Source organism: Pieris brassicae, chromosome 7 (assembly GCF_905147105.1).
Source record: "Pieris brassicae chromosome 7, ilPieBrab1.1, whole genome shotgun sequence".
Taxonomy (NCBI): Eukaryota; Metazoa; Arthropoda; class Insecta; order Lepidoptera; family Pieridae; genus Pieris; species Pieris brassicae.
Genome location: NC_059671.1, coordinates 8,770,108 through 8,789,601, shown reverse-complemented (window position 1 = coordinate 8,789,601; position 19,494 = coordinate 8,770,108). Strand labels below are relative to the sequence as shown.

At 33.2% G+C, this 19,494-nt stretch overlaps 2 protein-coding genes across 6 annotated transcripts; both read left to right on the top strand.

The window, feature by feature from the left end:
- Nucleotides 1-393: 393 nt before the first annotated feature.
- Nucleotides 394-8,094, top strand: LOC123711656 (sugar transporter ERD6-like). Its single transcript, XM_045664320.1, has 8 exons — nucleotides 394-728; nucleotides 1,923-2,020; nucleotides 4,086-4,220; nucleotides 5,209-5,278; nucleotides 5,549-5,829; nucleotides 6,379-6,499; nucleotides 7,017-7,151; nucleotides 7,501-8,094. Exons 1-8 carry the CDS (start codon nucleotides 686-688, stop codon nucleotides 8,037-8,039), a joined length of 1,422 nt encoding a protein of 473 aa, XP_045520276.1. The 5' UTR covers nucleotides 394-685; the 3' UTR covers nucleotides 8,040-8,094.
- Nucleotides 8,095-9,069: 975 nt separating this feature from the next.
- On the top strand, nucleotides 9,070-16,784 carry LOC123711654 (sugar transporter ERD6-like). Of its 5 annotated transcripts, none has more exons than XM_045664316.1 (9): nucleotides 9,070-9,103; nucleotides 9,209-9,430; nucleotides 10,311-10,408; nucleotides 11,424-11,558; nucleotides 13,104-13,187; nucleotides 13,457-13,735; nucleotides 14,844-14,964; nucleotides 15,491-15,625; nucleotides 16,191-16,784. In XM_045664316.1, exons 2-9 carry the CDS (start codon nucleotides 9,388-9,390, stop codon nucleotides 16,727-16,729), a joined length of 1,434 nt encoding a protein of 477 aa, XP_045520272.1. In that variant the 5' UTR covers nucleotides 9,070-9,103; nucleotides 9,209-9,387; the 3' UTR covers nucleotides 16,730-16,784. The 5 variants fall into 5 exon arrangements, with proteins under 5 accessions (XP_045520272.1, XP_045520274.1, XP_045520271.1 ...); XM_045664318.1 differs by lacking the exon at nucleotides 9,070-9,103 and having other exon boundaries at nucleotides 9,117-9,430; nucleotides 13,457-13,526; nucleotides 13,629-13,735; XM_045664315.1 differs by lacking the exon at nucleotides 9,070-9,103 and having other exon boundaries at nucleotides 9,117-9,430.
- Nucleotides 16,785-19,494: the final 2,710 nt, after the last annotated feature.

Here is a 19,494-nt window from a genome sequence, read left to right as displayed (position 1 = left end):
AATAAGTCTACGTCAATTATTAAACGTATTTGTTATTTAATATTGTAAGTATTTTTAAAAATTAGAGCTAGCTAAAATGGATTGTGCAAAAAAATACATAACTGTATTTGCTAAATAATCGTTTTTTTATATAAATAGTCGTTCTACATGATAATATAATAAATTTGTATAATTGAAATACAAATTTGTTTAATTTTCTTACGAGTCCATGTTTGAAGTCCTCCCATGGAGCAAGACAACACCCATACAATCAGGGCCTCCAGATCCAGCAGGCATTTAGTGGCTGTCGTGGAATATTTTTTTTGTTTTTCCCAAAATATCTGGTTGTGTTTAAAACTGGTTTAGCTACTTACAACTACGTTGATTTCAGATCTCAAAAGGCTTTGAGGAGAACACTACGTGCGTGCGCGACCTTAATATTGAGAACCTGTATAATACTTTGTGTATAAATCGTTTAGTATTTTAAAAATTTATTCATATTTGTTCTGTGTAACGTCTATATTGCATACTAAATGTAATTCGATACGTGAGATTTGCTTACATCTTAACAGGAAAAGTCGTTTAAATTCATTCTATAGTAAAGACATGAGTATAAAATTGAATAGATATTAAGAAAAGTGAAGGAAAATGATACATTTAATTTGTGATATCGTTAGAGTTTGAAGTATTATTTATTTCCCTTATAATGGAAGATGGAAGAAAGTTGCAGTATGTGGTCACATGTGCCGGTAAGTTTGTTGCAAATAAAGTATACAATATATTATACTTCGTTGAAAATAATATAGTAGAGCAATCTTGTTACATATATGGTGTGTTAACAGTAGCTTTTAAAAATAAAAATAAATTACTTTATATATTATAGTTATTGTTCAATTTTCTAATGTGGAACGACCTTAACACGAAACTTATATCACCCCAGATATATTAACGTTCAATCTCCACCATATTCACTTGTTTACTAACCAATGCTGGCAAACTGTGAATGCATTTTAATGGCCCTTTTTTCGTATTTACTAATGTATGTCTCGTAACGGGGTACGCTATCGTATTAATATGATGATAATAGCATGAAGTGTTCAATCCTACGATCCAGTTACGAAATACAGAATACGCAACTGTACTTAGACACCATGAAGGTCATTGGAAAAAGTTTTTAATTGTGTTTTAGTTTAAAGGGCCGAATATTTATGAAATGTTTATGATTATAATTATAATTTGATTGCATATAGTTATCGTTCATAATATATTAATAATAAACGCTACGTAAACGCTTATTAAGCGCTCTTTAAAAATAGAATTTGGAACACAAGATCACTTTTTTAAGTAAAACGTAGAAATCTTATAGATTATTATGTTTAAGTGGAATATATCAATAAAATATATTTATAGGCCAAATTTTAAAATAGGCTTTATTTAATCTTGAAATTATTTAATAAATTTAAGTGAGCAGTGTTGGCCCAGTGGCTTCAGCATGCGACTCTCATCCCTGAGGTCGTAGGTTCGATCACTGGCTGTGCACCAATGGATTTTATTTCTATGTGCGCATAACATTAGGTCGAACGGTGAAGGAAAACATCGTGAGGAAAAACCGGCTTGTCTTAGACCCAAAAAGTCGACAGCGTGCGTCAGGCACAGAAGGCTGATCACCTACTTGCCTATTCGATTAACAAATGATCATGAAACATATACAGAATGTGAGGCCCAGACCTAAACAGGTTGTAGCGCCATTGATTTTTTTTAAATTATTGAATCTTACCCATATTACATTTAAGTATTTGGTCAACTGAACTGTTATTCTGTGAAAATTTCAATGACAGGCTAATTGTCAGACAGAAAGTCAAAAGTCAAGCTATTGAAAACAGTTTCGACCCGCAACAACCGTTAAGTGTTTCGACTTATACCAGTAATCAATTTGATTACAGTATCTATACTAACGTCTACTATGGGTTTCATTAATACATGGGCAACACCAATGATAAGGAAGTTTTGGCTGGATGAAGCAGATTTTCAATTTAATGATGTGAGTATTTTTACTAAGATATACAAGAATGACTAAGAAAAACGGCGGATTACGTGTGCGTTACCAGTTTTTTTATAATATAATTTTTTTTTAATAAAAAATATTTTAATGGTAAAATAAACTGATCCTTGCTAGGGCAAATATATGTTTGATAGCCGCGGGATAGTTTTATAAATTTGTCGATCGTCGTCAAGGATCGTCATGCTCGCTTAAATGTGCGGCACATTGCTTGTGTCGGCATCCATGGGGTTGTCTCTCTCCCTAAAATGTGGCTGGAAGGCCGATGGCTGGCCATGCATCATACTCGTGAACGGGTGCTACTTGTAGTGACTGGTCGTACTTGAATTCGTGTATGCGGTGTTGTTAGTTATTTCGACTATTTGCGTGTTGTTCCAACGAGAATTTAAGTGCGTGCGTTAATATATGTCACCATGCCTCGTGCTGATGTTTATTATTATTAATTACTTAAGATATCACGCGGAACATGGTGTAATGGTTGCAGTGTTCTTTCCTTCCAACCTTTTGTAAAACAAAAACTTGGCGCTTAAAATGCGTGGCGGTGAGTTTATTGCCAGTTCTTCTCCTACGGTCTTGATTTTAGAACTAGCAATAAATGTAAAATTAGAAGCATGTCATATATATTTCTTTTTTGACGTTCATAAGTGTACATTGTGTTGCTTATATTAATAATTTTGAGTTTTGAAATTTTACATCTATTATCATGAAATTATGATGAAGTACTGTTTGAGGAAAGTTATACTTTGAATTTGGAACTTTTTGCAATTTTTTTTGATAAACACGTTTTCTAACTGGCCCACAGACAAGCTTTGAAGGAAACCTGTAAAATAGTGGCCTTGATTTTAACCTCAGATTTTTTATAACTGTTTCGTGATTATTCGGTTTTTTTAATGGGCCAGTAGGTCATTAGACTTCTATACCTGACAATTGCTATCGACTTTTGGCTATAAGGTATGCCGGTTTCTTTACAATGTTTTCCTTTACGATACGAGCGGGTGTTGAAATCTTTAATATTACTAATCTGATTAATTTCGTGTTCATTAATATAGAAAGGATGAGGAAATGGATTTATCATTGATCCACAGCCGGGGATCGAACATGTCATGGGTTCGATCCTGAGCCACTAGGCTAACACTAGAATATTAATTAATATTATATAGAAGTACCGCAATAAAAGATTGACGAAACTGCTATTCAAAAAGTCGCATCCATTAACATTTAGCGGCTTGGACGTTCGTAGTAGAAATGTAATCGAAAGCAACAATAATAAATGTTGTATTAAACCGACTTTAAAAAGCCCCGGTCACTACCAATAAATCTCGAAAACTATGCTTTATAAAATCTTTAATAAACTTCTGAAATAAACTATCTACTACTTATTACTTTTATTGTCATGTTGTTGAAGTCCTATTACTTTATACGTGTCAATACATTTTAAAGTTAAATTGTTTAACTTATTAAGGCATTCATCGGTCCTTTTTCAGCTTTGTATTTAATCTTTTTATGCTCGTATTAAGAAATCCAATAAATATGTTTCCTATTTTATATTATTAGCGCTTAACGCTTTATAGGATGGCCTAAATTCATTTTCCGATATATCTTATCAAATCTTTTTTTCATGCCAAGCCTGCGCCTCGGAACCTAAGATGTTTTCCTTAACAATATTCTTGTATATATACTAATCCCTTTTGTTGCGTGTTGTTCCCACGGGAATGTAAGTGCGTGCTCCTATTTCACCATGCCTCATGCTGATAGAGGACAAATTTTTGTTTACTTAAGATGTGATGTGGAACATGGTGAAATAGTTGCAGCTTCTTACAAACCTTGTCTAAAACAAAAAAAAGTTGGCCATTAAATTGGCGGAGAGTTTATTGCCAGCTCTTCTCTTCCGTTCTACGCACCTGATTTGAGAACTGCCAGTTAATATAAAATTAGAAGCATTTCATATACTTTTATTATTTTGACGGTCATAACTGTACATTGTGTTACCTATATGAATAAATAATTTTGAATGTTGAATTTTAACATTAATTACTTATGTTTCTAGGAGGAAACAAAATTGTTCTTCAATATAACACCAATAGGATTGTTAGTTGGAACTGTGTTTGCAGGATACATTTGCGACAAATTTGGCCGACGAACTACATTATTAACTGCTACAGTGATCGCTGCTTTTGGATTGGTAATATAATTTTATATTGTTTTGGTTCTATTAATAAATAAGACGTATTTTTATATAAACGAATTTATTACATACTAAGTAGATTCCGTGCTCTGCGTCTCTCGTCTGGAATTCGCGTAATTTGTCAAATTTTTACGACCTCTTCAACAATAATAATATTTTAATTTAAATAAAATAATCATTTAACTATACTTAAACATACGATGTACAGGTAAAAATTGGAAAAAAGGTCAGTTTAGTACTTTTTGTATTTGTAATATGTATATAATATAGGATTCATTCGAGGTTTTGAATGCTATATGTCCTATCGCTTATAATTATAAGATTCGTGAACTTTTAAAACTTGCATATACTATGCTTTAAATAAGTTTATTCTATGGGAATGTTTCATAAATCAATCGTTAAGTAATTGCCCATGATTGGCTGAGTTCCTCCGTTTCTTTCATATAATTCTATGTTATGGAGGACGAGAATTAAAAAGTGATTTCACGTAAAACTCTTTATATACTACACTATATACTACAGTACAATGGCTATATAATATGAACACTTTAAACATTGATAAAAAGTTAACGCGCGGAAGGCGCAATATATGGAGAAAGTCAAGGGATAAACACGATTCTATCACGCAGGGACTCAAAGTGGGTCGGTTTTTGATGGATGAACATCTAAAAATAAAAGTTCTAGGTCCGGTCATAAATTTACCGTTTCTGTTTCTGCGTGATAATATTATGTGTAGATAGCCCGTATTCGTGTACTACATTAAGAACAATAATTTATTAGATTGCATCAAATTTGAGTTATTCTATTTAATATTAGTACACTACCTCCGGACTGAAGGCATATTTCATCTTCCAGGTTTTTGGTGGGCGTCCTATATTTTTTCTTCCTACTAGACCATTCCAAGTTAGGGTATTTTTCACTCATCTGTTGACACAAGCGCAACTAAATAAGCAATAATATTTAATAAAATTTTCTACCTTATCAGATTTTTACTGCATTATCATCGGCTGCATGGATGCTGTATGTAATGCAGGGTCTTTGGACATTCTCTTTGGGTATAGTATGGAATGTATGTAGCTGTGTATATATGTTTAATAACTTCGATTGCATGTACGCCGTGGGGCAAAGAAGAACATCACTTGTAAACTTTGCGTTTCTTTATAATTCTTTGTGAATATAAGTGTTTTGTGATTAAAACGTTTTCTTGCTTATCAGCTGATTCATTACTTTATTATATGGCGCTGTCTCTCGTATCTATTTCATCCATTTAATTTGTACAGATAGTAGTAGTTGTAATTTTGTATAGTAATTCTTCATTTTTCCAGGTTGGAAATATATATATATGGCAGAAATTGTAGACCCCGATATCCGTGGAGGTCTGACTTTGGCGACAAGATCTATGTTCCATTTCGGAAGTCTTTTAATGGTATTGATAGGAGAAACGGTATCTTATAGAGCAATGAACAATTGGATTATAATTGCACCTTTGCTGTCCTTCGCAGCTATTTACCCAATACCAGAGTCACCTTATTATCTATTGAAAGTGGGATTGGAGGAACAGGCTAGAAAAGAAATGTCTAGGTTGCAGGAAAACGTGGGGACTGAGGTATGTGAGAATGTATGTTACTTGAATATAGTTAAATCAATTAATAAGATGTTAAACGAACCGAATTCGCTACTGGTACAGTGTTCTAAGTTTATCTATATCTAATTCTCGAAGAAATTGTATTATAACAATTATTCAAGTTGTTTATTTTCTTATGACTCTCCAGAAATGTGCTGAATTAAACAATAATGACCTTCTAGCGACACATTCAATCTATTCATTGATACCATTGCCTGAATCACCCTAACAATGTTGTTCCGATCGCTAGGGATATATATAACTTTTCGACCTTAGCCATTGTGGCTTCTGGGCTGATCAGTGGTTTGACTATTTGAGGATCCTCTCTCCTTCCTATTAAGGTTTAAGCATACTATACTTTCTTCCACATTATCACATTAAAAAACCCAATTTCGCTGTGTCAATAAATATTTACGTGTTCCGAATCGTGACTATATTTTTAAACAACGGACTCATCATGCAAACGAGCCCATTTTAGATAATAGATTTACATGATATGAGTCGTATGCTGAAAATATAAATTTATTGCAGGACATTGATACTCAATTTGAAAAAATGAAGATGCTTGTCACAATGGAGATGCAAAATTCTAGTTCGTTCTTCAAATTCATTAGCAATAAAAGGTATCGAAAAGCTCTGATTATAACATTCGGTGAGTACATTGGCACAATGATTTTGACACAGTACTAACGTTTAGTACTTTGTTAATCTCGAAATTTTGATAGTTTTATTGCTTATGGTCGACTTCAAACGCCGAGACTTTCGTAAAGTTTCAAGTGTAAATTTCTTATTTATTCACACTTTATTGCAAGATTGAAGACAAAAAAATCTTTAAAAAATTGCATGGTGCGATGGGCCTTATTACTACTAAGAAATCTCTTCCATATCAACCATATAACAGAAAATTAATATAAAGATATGTGAAGTGCTAGACGAGAAACATACATATTATATAATACAATACCCCGTTGCGACTGTTTGCTTTTCTGGAATAAAAACCTGAATATATAAAATTTAATATTTAATTTTTTTGTATTTTTCTCTTCATAAAAATCTTCCCCAGAGTTCAGGGATAAAATAAACTGGAAATGCTCCAGCCGTCTTTTGGAGATTTGCGTTTAGCAACATTTTGCGTAAATAATATATTTATATAGATTATATCGTTACAGGTTTAAAGTTGTTCTATATTTTGTCGGGAACAACAGTGGTGCAAGGATTATACATCACAATACTTATAGAGGGGGATATCAAATTGAATCCCAGAAAAATGGTTGATATAGATGTGGCGATAAAAGTTGGTATTGGTGAGAAGTATTTTCTTCTATCTTATTTTTACTATTCCTTTAGTACTATCTCGTTTATGATAGCCGACACGGGTTTAATTATTTAGCTAGTAAAGAAAAATATTAAATATAGCTTGATTAGCTAGGACCTTTCGCTCCATCTGTAGTTCTATTTCTTATTTATTTTTCTGCAATTTGAATCCTGGACTCTCGGTACAGCTACTGGAATAGATAAACTATAAAGCCTATAGAAAAAATCAAAATATATGGTAGTTTTCTTAGAAATCTATTGTAGATATATGTAGCAGTTCACCAATGTAATGTGCCTAGCCTGATGATTAGGTATTAAAAGAATTATTAATTTCAACAGGTATACTCTCCGCCTTACTAGTGGACCGAGTGGGTCGTCGCATTCTTCTCTTGTGGTCATTCATCGGATGTAGCCTGTCAATTGCCGTTATTGCACTATACTTTGGAGTCCGAGATTATTATACTCAGGCGATCCAAGCCATTGGTTATGTAACTTTTGCTGCTGTTATTATATTTCTCATATCAAATTCACTTGGTTTAGCCTCTATCAAAGAAATCATAGAAGTAGAGTTATTCCCTCTTAATGTAAGGGTAATGGCTGTAGTCACTCTTTATGTGTTCGGAGGACTTGGCTATCCATTACACATAGGGGTTAGAGAATTCGAGAATTCAGCTGGGCGCGTGAGTGTGTTTTGGACGCTTGCTGTAATTTCAGTCCTTGGATTTGTTTTTACGTACTTCGTCCTACCTGAAACGAAACGTAAGAGTTTGAAAGAAATTCAAGAGATGCTTCGAGGTGATGATAATGTAAGCGAACAAGAAATGACAACAATACAAGAGAGAACAGAGAGGTTTAGAGATAGAGTAATATCTGGTTAGAGTAATATCTTGTAGAATAATTGTTGAATTAAATAAATTTGTTATAACGTCTTTATCTTGAACTTTGATAACCGATAGCTAACTTCCAAAGTCTCAGAGATCCTCTATTCACTAACAGGATCCTAATATTGCCGCAAGCTCTGTTAATTTCCCGTTCATTGTGCCTCATGTTTAAAAAAGGGTTTTATTTAGTGCTATATAGCCTACAAGTATAACAACCTCTGTAGCAAAAGCTTTTATTATCTAAAGACAATGATTTATTTAGATATTAATTTATAGTTGTAGCTATGCGACAGGGGTAACGTACATTTAGAACAAAGTGTTAAGCCCGCCCATGGACTTACATACTTACACTTACCAGTGCGTTGCTGACTTTTAGGATATAATATGTTCCTTTCTTTTAAGCTTCTAGATATACGGTCTCTAAGTACTTAGTAAAAAGTTACCTGGTTCCTCAGATTTCTATGATTGTTAATGTCAATTCAAAATAAACATAGCATATATATTATATATTGCAGCTGTTGAATTCATTTCTCCAGAATTGTCTCGTTTCTAAATCTTACCCTCGAATAACTAGTAAAATGGGTTACATAAAGCGATCCTAAAATAAGTCTACGTCAATTATGAAATATATTTGTTATTTAATATTCTAAGGATATTTTTTTAACTTAGAGCTAGCTAAAATATGGATTGTGCAAAAAAACTTAATTAATTTTACATTATACTTATTAAAAATACATAACTGTATTTGGTAAATAATCATTTTTTAATATAAATAGTCGTTATACGCGATAATATCATAATTAGTATTATTGAAATACAACTTGTTTAATTTACAATTTAATTTTCTAACGAGTCAATGTTTGAATCCATGTCATGGAGCAAAACTACATCTGTGTCTTGTATACAGTCAGGTCCTCCAGGTCAAACAGGCATTATGTAGGTGTCGTCGATAAAAAATGTTTTGTTTTTCCCAAAATGACACGTCGTGTATAAAACTGGTTTAGGTATTTATACCCACGTTGATCACGTCAGATCCCAAAAGGCTTTGAGGAAAACACTACGTGAGTGCGCGAACAATATATTAAGAACCTGTATCATACAATTTAAAATCGTTAGTTTTTTTTTTAATTTATTCATATTTGTTCTGTGTAACGTCTTTATTGCAGACTAAAGGTAATTCGATACGTGAGAATTGCTTACATCTTAACAGGAAAAGTCGTCTAAATTAATTAAGTAGTAAACACATGTATATGAAATCGAGGAAGGTATTAAGAAAAGTGAAGAAAAATGATATATTTAATTTGTGATATAGTTATAGTATGAAGTGTTATTTATTTCTCTAATAATGGAGGATGGAAGAAAGTTGCAGTATGTGGTCACATGTGCCGGTAAGTTTGTTGTTGTTAACAAAACATAACTATATAGTTTTTGTTCAATTTTCTAATCTTCACCATAGTTACTTGTTTACTACTTACTGGCATGATATAGGCATAGTGTGTACGTAATTTATTTTATTGTTTTCTGGATACAAATACAAAATTAATTATAACAATTATATGATTTGAGCACTAATGATTGGCCAAAGTGGCGGTTTGTTTCATTAAGTTGAACTGGAAATCCGTATATGTATGATAATATGATATAAATGTTCTTAATATAAAGGAAGTTGGTGTGGTGGAAACACAAACTGTACACAGTTTTTCTATCCACCAGGACGTCGAACATATTTAAATCATTATCATATCTATATAATGTAAATATAATATCTGTTATCATTAACATACATCATCACTCACGAATTATTGAATACGTAACTGTACTTAGACACCATGAAGGTCATTGGCAAAGGTCTCGGATATTTCAAAGTACTTATTTGTGTTTTAACTTACATGGGCCGAGCATTCATAAAATGTTTATTCTAATAATCTATATATAATAATAAATCTAACAAGGCTTATTAAGTGTTTAAAAAAAATTGTCTAAGCTTCTAGAACACTAGATCACATTTTATAATGTAATTAAAACATATATCGTAAACATTCTATTACGGAATAGACATATATACCAAACAAGTGGAATTATATGCAGTTTTTCAAATACTTTAATTTAATATTATATTAGTTAGTCCCGAAAATTCTTATTTTCAAATAATGTCAGACAGAAAACCAAACATCAAGCCATTCAAAACAGAATCGATATTGATGTCACAGGGTTAGCCCGTTGACAATTGAGTATTTCGACTTGTACAAGTAATCAAATTGATTACAGTATCTATACTAACGTCAACTACGGGTTTCGTTAATACATGGGCAACACCAATGGTAATGAAGATTTTGCTGAGTGAAACCGATTTTCAATTTGATGATGTGAGTATTTTTACTAAAGAGATGATATAAAGAAAAAGTGCGGTAGAGAAACAACGGATTACTGCGTCATTTGAAATTTTGTTTATTTTTTTTGATTAAAAATAATTTTATATAATGTTTGTAAATGTATCAGCTGATTGTAAACTGAATCGCGGGATATTTTATAAATTATACTTCAAGCAATGAAATTGCCTCGAAATACATTAATTGTGTTTGAAGAAAATGACAATTTGAATAGGAACTTTTAGCATGTTTATTTGATAAACACGTTTAAAGACTGGACCCACGACAAAGTTTGAAGGAAACGTGTAAAATAATTGTGTTTCAATCTTAATATACACTGAGATTAAATACTAATACATTTGAATTTAAATTCTTATCCTTTTATTAGAATAATTAAAAATACCAGTAGCGCTAACTATTCTTAGTTAGCATCAGATTTTTGTATGTTTCGTGATCATTTGATTTGTATAATAAGCAGGTAGGTCATCAGACTTCTGTGCCTGACATCACCATCGAATTTTGGTTCCAAAACATGCCACTATACTCACTATGCTATTTTTCACCGTAAGAGCCGGTGTTAAATACGCACAAAGAAAGTCAGTCCATTGGAACAGTCTTGGGTTAAAAAACTTCGGAAAAAATGTATCAATAAATCTTGAAAACTGTAATACAATCTTCTGGAAACATAAACTAGACACTACTTATTATTTTTTATTCAAGTCTCATTAATATTACGTTTTAAAAGTTAAAATGTTTTACTTTTTAAGCCTGATCGCCGGTTATTATTAATTTTTTGACATTTTCTATTTTTTAAAATCTTTTTATGTTCGTATAAAGTAATTCAATAATGTTGTAATTTTAACTTATAAGTACTTAACGATTTATCGGTTGGCCTAACATTTAACCTATATAACTATTCCTGTATATGGGAAAAATCAGAACCCACGATGTTTGCCTTAAAACAGCTTTTGTTTATTTTGAATCACAATATTAATCAATTAAAGGTTTCTAGGAGGAAATGAAATGGTTCTTCAGGATAGCACCAATAGTATTGGTGGTTGGAACTGTGCTCGCAGGATACATTTGCGATAAATTTGGCCGACGTACTATATTATTAACTGCTATAGTGATCGCCGCTTTTGGATCGGTAATACAATTTAACAATTTTTTAGTTTTATTCAAATAAGGCATATTTAACAAACGAATATTAGGTACATAACTTGGTAGATTCCGCCCGCAGCCTGTATTTTGACAAGAACTTTGCAATTATTGATCAAATTATCCTTAAACCTTCTTTAATCATTCGAAGTATTGGTCAAAAGTTCAGTTTGGTAGATTTCGATTTTATAAAATGTAATGATTCTATAAAAGGATTAATTCGAGTTTTTGAATGCTATATGTGCTATTAATACGTCTATCGCGGGAATAATTTGGTTTTCGATAATTAGGGCTTTCTTTAATCACTTAATTAAATAGCAAAATATTTGTTTCATATATAATCATTTCATTGTATAAAATAATAATATAAAAATAACAATATTAATTGCTAAAAACTAGATTCACTTGAAGAACTTTTAAAACCCACATACAATTTATGTACATATTATTAATAGTTATAGTTACTTAAACATAAGGGTTTTAGTAAGTTTATTCAATGGTAATGTTTTTTTAATCAGGCGTTAAGTAATCGCCCGTGATCAGTAGCTGTGGTCGTCTGTTCCTTATAATTATATATTGTGGCGGATTAAAAAGTGTTTATATTTATGTAAAAAAAAAATATTTTCTTCCGACGCAATATACCGTCCGCGCGCGGACGGTGTGCGAGGTCTCAAATTATACTGATATTCTTCGAAGAGAATTGTACAAAAATGACGAAATCCTTAAAAGTGTTGGAAATCATAGCTAACGCGCAGGCGCGAGATCAAAATTATTTTTGCTTCGGATAGGTGATTCTAACACGCAGGGACACATAGGTCCGGTTGCATGTTTAAGCTAGCGCTACAATGTATTAATAAATTTATCGTTAGGGCTCACCGAGATGCCATGGCGACGTGGCCAGCGATGTTACCATGGCTACGTCTGGCATCCCTGCATAGCCAGACTGAGTCGCCAAATCGCGTCGCCAATGCATTCAGTTCTGTCTCGACAGTAAGAAATGGACGTGGAAATGACTGCGCTGTTATTATATTATTACCAGTGTTGCAAAAAGATGAAAAGAAAAAAGGATAAAATATGGGTAAATCCGTTTGTATCAAACCGAAGCCAAAGCGGTGTTTTTCTCAAACTATGAAGATTTGAGGTTGTCACTAACATAATTTGATTAATTATTGAGTTTATGTTGGCAACGCGGCAACTGGTTGGCGACAGAGTGAGTGACGGAGCCCACAAACACGTGCAAACAACTGGCAACATCGCCAGTTAGCCAGCGTCGCCAGTCACCGTATGCTTAGCGGTCGATTCTGGCTACCCTCGACCAGATGTCGTAATGTCTGGCTACCCAAGACATTACGACCTGGCTCGCCAGTCGGTCGCCAAGTGAGTTAGCCGGCATACATCTCGATAAGAACTAGTTGGCGACGTCGCTGGCAAGGCATCTCGGTGAGGTATGGCCCTTACTGATTCAGCGTCATAATATTAAGTATCTGCAAATAAATGTAGAATATTATTAAAAAAACAATTTTACCTTTTTCAGATTTTTGCTGCATTATCTTCAGCAATATGGATGCTGTATATAATGGAGATTCTTTGGACATTCTCATTGGCTATAGTATGGAATGTATGTATCTGTGTACATCTTCAATAACTTTGTCAGCTCGTACGCCTTGTGGCGAACGAGAACGTCACCTTAAACTTTGCTTTCTATACACCTCTCTAGTGATTGTATTTTGTGATTTTTTCTTGTGGGAATGACGTTTCCTTGCTTATCTGCTGCGTCATAACTTTATTTACTTTATTTTATGGTGCTATCTCTCGCTTCTATCTCATCCATTAAATTTGTATAGATAGTAGTAGAAGTTTCTGTATAGTAATAATTCATTTTCCCAGGTTGGAAATATATATATGGCAGAAATAGTCGACCCCGATATCCGCGGAGGTCTGACTTTGGCGACAAGATTTATGTACTATTTAGGAAGTCTCTTAATGGTATTGATAGGAGAAGCGGTATCTTATAGAGCTTTAAATAATTGGATTATAATTCCACCTTTGCTGTCTTTAGCGGCGATTTACCCAATACCAGAGTCACCTTATTATCTATTGAAAGTGGGGAAAGAGGATCAGGCTAGAAAGGAATTGTCTAGGTTGCAGCAAAACTCGAGAACTGAGGTATGTAAGAATTAAGAAAATTATAAGATGTTAGACGCACAGCAGTGTTTTTTTATATAGAAAACGGGACAAGCGGATAGGATCATGATCACCATCTGATGTTAAGTAATACTGCCGCGCATGAACATTTAATGCCAGGTGGCTGGTGAATACGATTCCGGCGTTTTAAGAATTGGTACGCTCTTTTCTAGAAAGATGTCCCTGTCTATGTCGAAGATAGTGAATTATAACAATTATTCAAGTTATTATTTTGATACCGCTCGCCAGAAATGTGTGAAATTCAATAATTATGATGTCATAGCGACACCTACGGTAGCCCACAGCTACATTAATTGATACTATACTACCTATAGCTTCCGATTCACGGGGTACAGTACATTCTTTAAGCGTGTATTTCAACAAGCAGCACCAACATACAATGGATTTCTACATATTAATACCGAAGTAACAGCCAACATTATGCAAACTAAACATAACCAAAGTTGATATACTGAAAATACTAAATTCATTAAATGCAGATAAAGGAACTGGTAGTGATACTATAACACCGATTTTTATTTAAAAAATGTGCTCATTACAAAACTCTTGTACATTCTGATTTTATATGTGAACACATTTGGCATTTATCCCGATCGCGATGCATGGAAGATCGCTTGGCATGGCTAGAAGTGACGTTGTTCATACATATTAAGTTCTGGAGTTCCCCAAGGATTTGTGTAGTGGCCCCTGTTATACAATAGAAAATAATAAAAAAATATACCTAACCTAACTTAACCATCTATGTCCAAAACTGAATTTAGTATCGTGCAGCCCGGACCAACAACTACCAATATTTAAGCCTTGACTTGTTTAAGGTATCGCAGAATATACTTAATAGAACATCCACAGCGCTAAATCATCTGGATCATTAACACACCCCACATACACACCCACGAACATTCTGAGAGTTTTACACTACACAACACAGCCGAATTAGGTATTACTCAGTTGAATAGATTGAATATGATTTTCCTTTTGTAAATGGTTTAACCTTTTTGTAAATATTATACATTCCGTCCTATTGTATATGTGATATGAGTCGTATGCTGATAATATAAATTGATTGCAGGACATTGATACTCAATTTGAAAAAATGAAGATGCATGTCACAATGGAGATGCAAAACCCTAGTTCGTTCTTCAAATTCATTAGCAATAAAAGGTATCGAAAAGCTCTGATTATCACATTCGGTGAGTACATTGGCACAATGAGTTTGACACAGTAGTAAATGCTTACGTCTGCGTGCAATTCCTCACAAATATTTTACGTGGAGTTTGCGTTTAGTACTTTGTCTAGCTCGAGTTTTTGATAGCATATGGTCGACTTCAATCCTCGAGAATTTACTGACTTTTTTGTTAAACGTTTTAGAATTGAAGTAATATTTAGAATAGTAAGAAAGTAATTATTTAAAAAGTTGATGTTTTATTTAGTAAACCTTCTTGGTCTTTGCAAGTATAATAAACTTTTAAGTTAACCAGCACCATAGCGTGAATAAATAAGTAAATATATATAAATATAAAAGAATTGTAAACTGCAAGATTGCGAAACTAAACAAAATAATAGCCATCGTTGAAAAATATAACACTATAAAAAATTAAAAATATACACAATAAACACCTTCCCCAGAATTCAAGGAGTAAATTAAAAAAAAAATACTAGACCGTCTTAAAGTTTAGCAACACTTTTTGCGATTATAATCTATTTATATTGTTTCAGGTTTAAAGTTGTTTTATATTTTGTCGGGAACAGCAGTGATACAAGGATTATACCGCACAATACTTAAAGAAGGGGACATGGATTTGACCCTTACAAACATGATTCAGATAGATGTGGGGATAAAAGTTGGTGTTGGTGAGAAGTGTTTTCTTCTTTATTCTTCTTTGTTGTTATTACCATGTCTTTAGCTTATAAATCATTACTTTCGGTTAAAGTTTTATTATTTAGCTCGTAAAGAAACATAAAATATTCAATTGAGCTAGGACTTTAGGCTCCGTCATTAGTTCTATTCCTTATTTCTTTTTCTGCAAATCAAATCCTTAACTCTTGATACAGCTACTGGAATTTATTGATTAATTTGGTCCTGTATTTCTTCGTAATCTGTTTTTTGTATTGTATTAGTCAATTGAAGTACAATTCAATATATCTATAAAAAGTGGCGTTACAACCCATTGTCCGGGCGTCCGATTTTTACATCTGTTTCGTGGTCATTTTTAAATACGCAAGTAGATCCGAATTCTGTCGCTGACATCGCCGTCTACTCTTTGGGTCTAAAGGTGGTGTCCTCACGAAGTTTTCTGAGTTCCGATAGTTTTAGTAGGAACGAGTATTAAAATATGTTCTAAAAACATCTACAAAGTGTAAAAGTGTAAAGTCTAGCCCGAAGATAAGGTATTAAAAGAATTATAAATTTCAACAGATATACTCTCTGCCTTACTAGTGGACCGAGTGGGTCGTCGCATTCTTCTCTTGTGGTCATTCATCGGATGTAGCCTGTCAATTGCCGTTATTGCACTATACTTTGGAGTCCGTGATTATTATACTCAGGCGATCCAATCCATTGGTTATATAACTTTTGCTGCTCTTATTATATTTCTCATATCAAATTCATTTGGTTTAGCCTCTATTAAAGAAGTCATAGAAGTAGAGTTATTCCCTCTTAATGTAAGAGTAATGGCTGTTGTGACTCTTTATGTCTTTGGAGTAATTGACTATCCATTACAGATAGGTTTTATGAAATTTGAGGACTCAGCTGGACGCGTAAGTGTGTTTTGGACGCTTGCTGTAATTGCAATCCTTGGATTTATTTTTACATACTTCGTCCTACCTGAAACGAAACGTAAGAGTTTGAAAGAAATTCAAGAGATGCTTCGAGGTGATGATAATGTAAGCGAACAAGAAATGACAACAATACAAGAGAGAACAGAGAGGTTTAGAGATAGAGTAATATCTGGTTAGAGTAATATCTTGTAGAATAATTGTTGAATTAAATAAATTTGTTATAACGTCTTTATCTTGAACTTTGATAACCGATATTCGCAGCTAACTTCCAAAGTCTCAGAGATCATCTATTCACTAACACGATCCATATATTGCCGCAAGCTCTATTAATTTCCCGTTCATTGTCCCTCATGTTTGAAGTACGGTTTTAGTTCTTAGTCTTTAGAAAGGCTTTTATCTAAATAGCTATTATCTAACTATTATAAATTTATTTACAATTTATAGTAGTTTTCTATGTGACAGGATGAACGTACATAAGAACAAATGCCCTTACGAGTGCTTGTCCGTTTAGGATATAAATGTCAATAGGTTCTACATATTTCTATTATTGGTTAATTGACGCGTCAAGGCGTCAAATATTAATTCATACAAAACATAGAGCATTACATAGTATTATGTATTTAGTGTTTTAGTTTTATATTGTTATAAGTAAAATAGGATTAGTGCTACAGCTGTTTAAATGTTTTCTACACAATTGTCTCATTTGAATAAATTGCAATTTTATCTCTGCATCCTTGCAGACGAGATAAGATTACCACAGACTGTACGAAGAATGCGGTTTTCATTAACTAGGAAAGTCTAAAAAACCTTTCCCCGGGCTAATGTTGCTAGCAGCCGGTCCTTTAATCCGGGATCTTGCGGCGGCTTGGCAAACACTAATCTTCGCCAACGTTGCTTTATCACAGATTAATCGACAGACATTTTAGTAGGTACTAAAAGTATAATAGGTAATTTTTCTTATTATAAAAAAGAAAATCCAGCAAGTACATAAAATAACACACAAGAAAAAAGATTGTGGGAAAATATCTAGTTTATAACTAATAATAATATGGGTCTCAACATAGCTATTTGAGAATGAAATCACAACATGGAATACTGTTCTCATCTCTGGGCGGGAGCTCCCTAGTACCAGCTCCTTCCACTTGACCGCATTCAACGAAGAGGGATTCGAACCGTCGACGACCAATCACTTTTCGTGCGGCTTGATCCCTTGGCGTTGCGTAGAGATGTTGGGCCTCTTTGCATCTTCTACTGCATTTGCCATGGGGAGTGTTTAGAAGAGTTGTTCGGTCTAATGCCTGCAGCTGAGTTTCATTATCGGACGTTAAGGCAAAATACAAAATACCATCCGTATCACCTCGACGTCCGTCGTTCCACAACTGAGCGTTTTCTAAGGCAGTTTTTGCCACGCACCACCACTATGTAGAACCAGCTGCCCACTTAAGTATTTCCGAACCAATTCGACTTAGGGTCCTTCAAGAAGTATAGAAGTATATAGAAACAATTAATCTCGTTTTTATTTCTTGAGACCTTAAAAAAGGCTATTTTTATTTACGCTACCATATTAATTTTAAAAGCGAGAAAATGCTGCCAGCGTTAAAGGTACACTCTGTCACTGGAACAAAATTTTTAAATTTATTTTTATTTTATTTTTATCTTTTTTAAACAATTTTTTCGTTATAGTAATTTAGTTAGGTATTGGTGTATATAATGTGCATGTAAATTGTAATTACTGTATATTTGATTGTTGTGCTTACTAGTAAAAACAGCATTTAAAAGACATATATATCCTAAATCAATATACATATACCTATACCGTCAATAATAATTTGAAGAGTCTAAATTAACATTTTCTACAACTTCCGAATTCGTAGAGCGAGCGAATTGCCAAGTTTTTGGTTTACAAGAAAAGTTTAAGGACACGCCCTGCTCCATATTAACGTCTCTGCGAAATAATCTTTGACCAAAAAGAAATGGGACTCTCTACTGAGTTATTTCCCGAAGCACTCGTTTGGAATAAATAAATATAGCTCTGATACAGACGAGACGTAATTCCCTTATCGAGGCCACCGCTAATCGATATCTTGATTAAATGCTACTATTTGCACAGCAATATCTACTTAATATGTATTCCTCGGTCGTGGGCTTGACTACGTAAACATGTTATTATGACGCTTTAAAATAACTGATCCGTTGGAGGCGTTTCAGTTGGACTTACTGAACTGATTTGTGTCTTGTGAAAGGTCTTAGTACATCAGATGTTTTATGTATTTAACTATATAAGGTGTTACATCTTTTAGTTCAAGTCAAATGAGACTTCGTTCTTAACAAACACATAGTTATTATCAAATAAACTAAGACACATGAAAACTGAGCTTCTGTTAGTAAACCTACATGGGACATGGTGTAATGGTTGCAGCTCCTTACAAACATTTTGTAAAATAAAAAACTTTATTAAACTTTAAAGAGTTTATTCGCAGTTAGTTCTTCTCGTCCGTTCTACGCTCTTGATTTGGGACCTGGTAGTAAATGTAAAATTAAAAACATTCAATATGTATTTCTTTATTGACGTTCATAAGTGTAATTGTGTTACCGAAATGAATAAATGATTTTATACTGTATTCAATGTACTAATATTAGTGAGTATTCGTTCAGTTATAGTAATAATCTTAAAGGCGATCGTAGGAAACACAGGGTAGAAAGGTGTATTGAAACTAAATAGTTATACGTTATACCAATAGATGGCGTTATATGACACTAATATTTCTACCCATTATTTGATTACTAACCGTAATTGTAGGACGTGGAAACCAGTTTCATGGATTTTTTCTTTAATTCTAGACTAAAATAAAGTCCATTTAATTAATTCCAAGAAAGATTTAGTCCACATTTCTTATAAAATAAATATTATTATATTTGGATTTTAATAGATCCAACCAAGC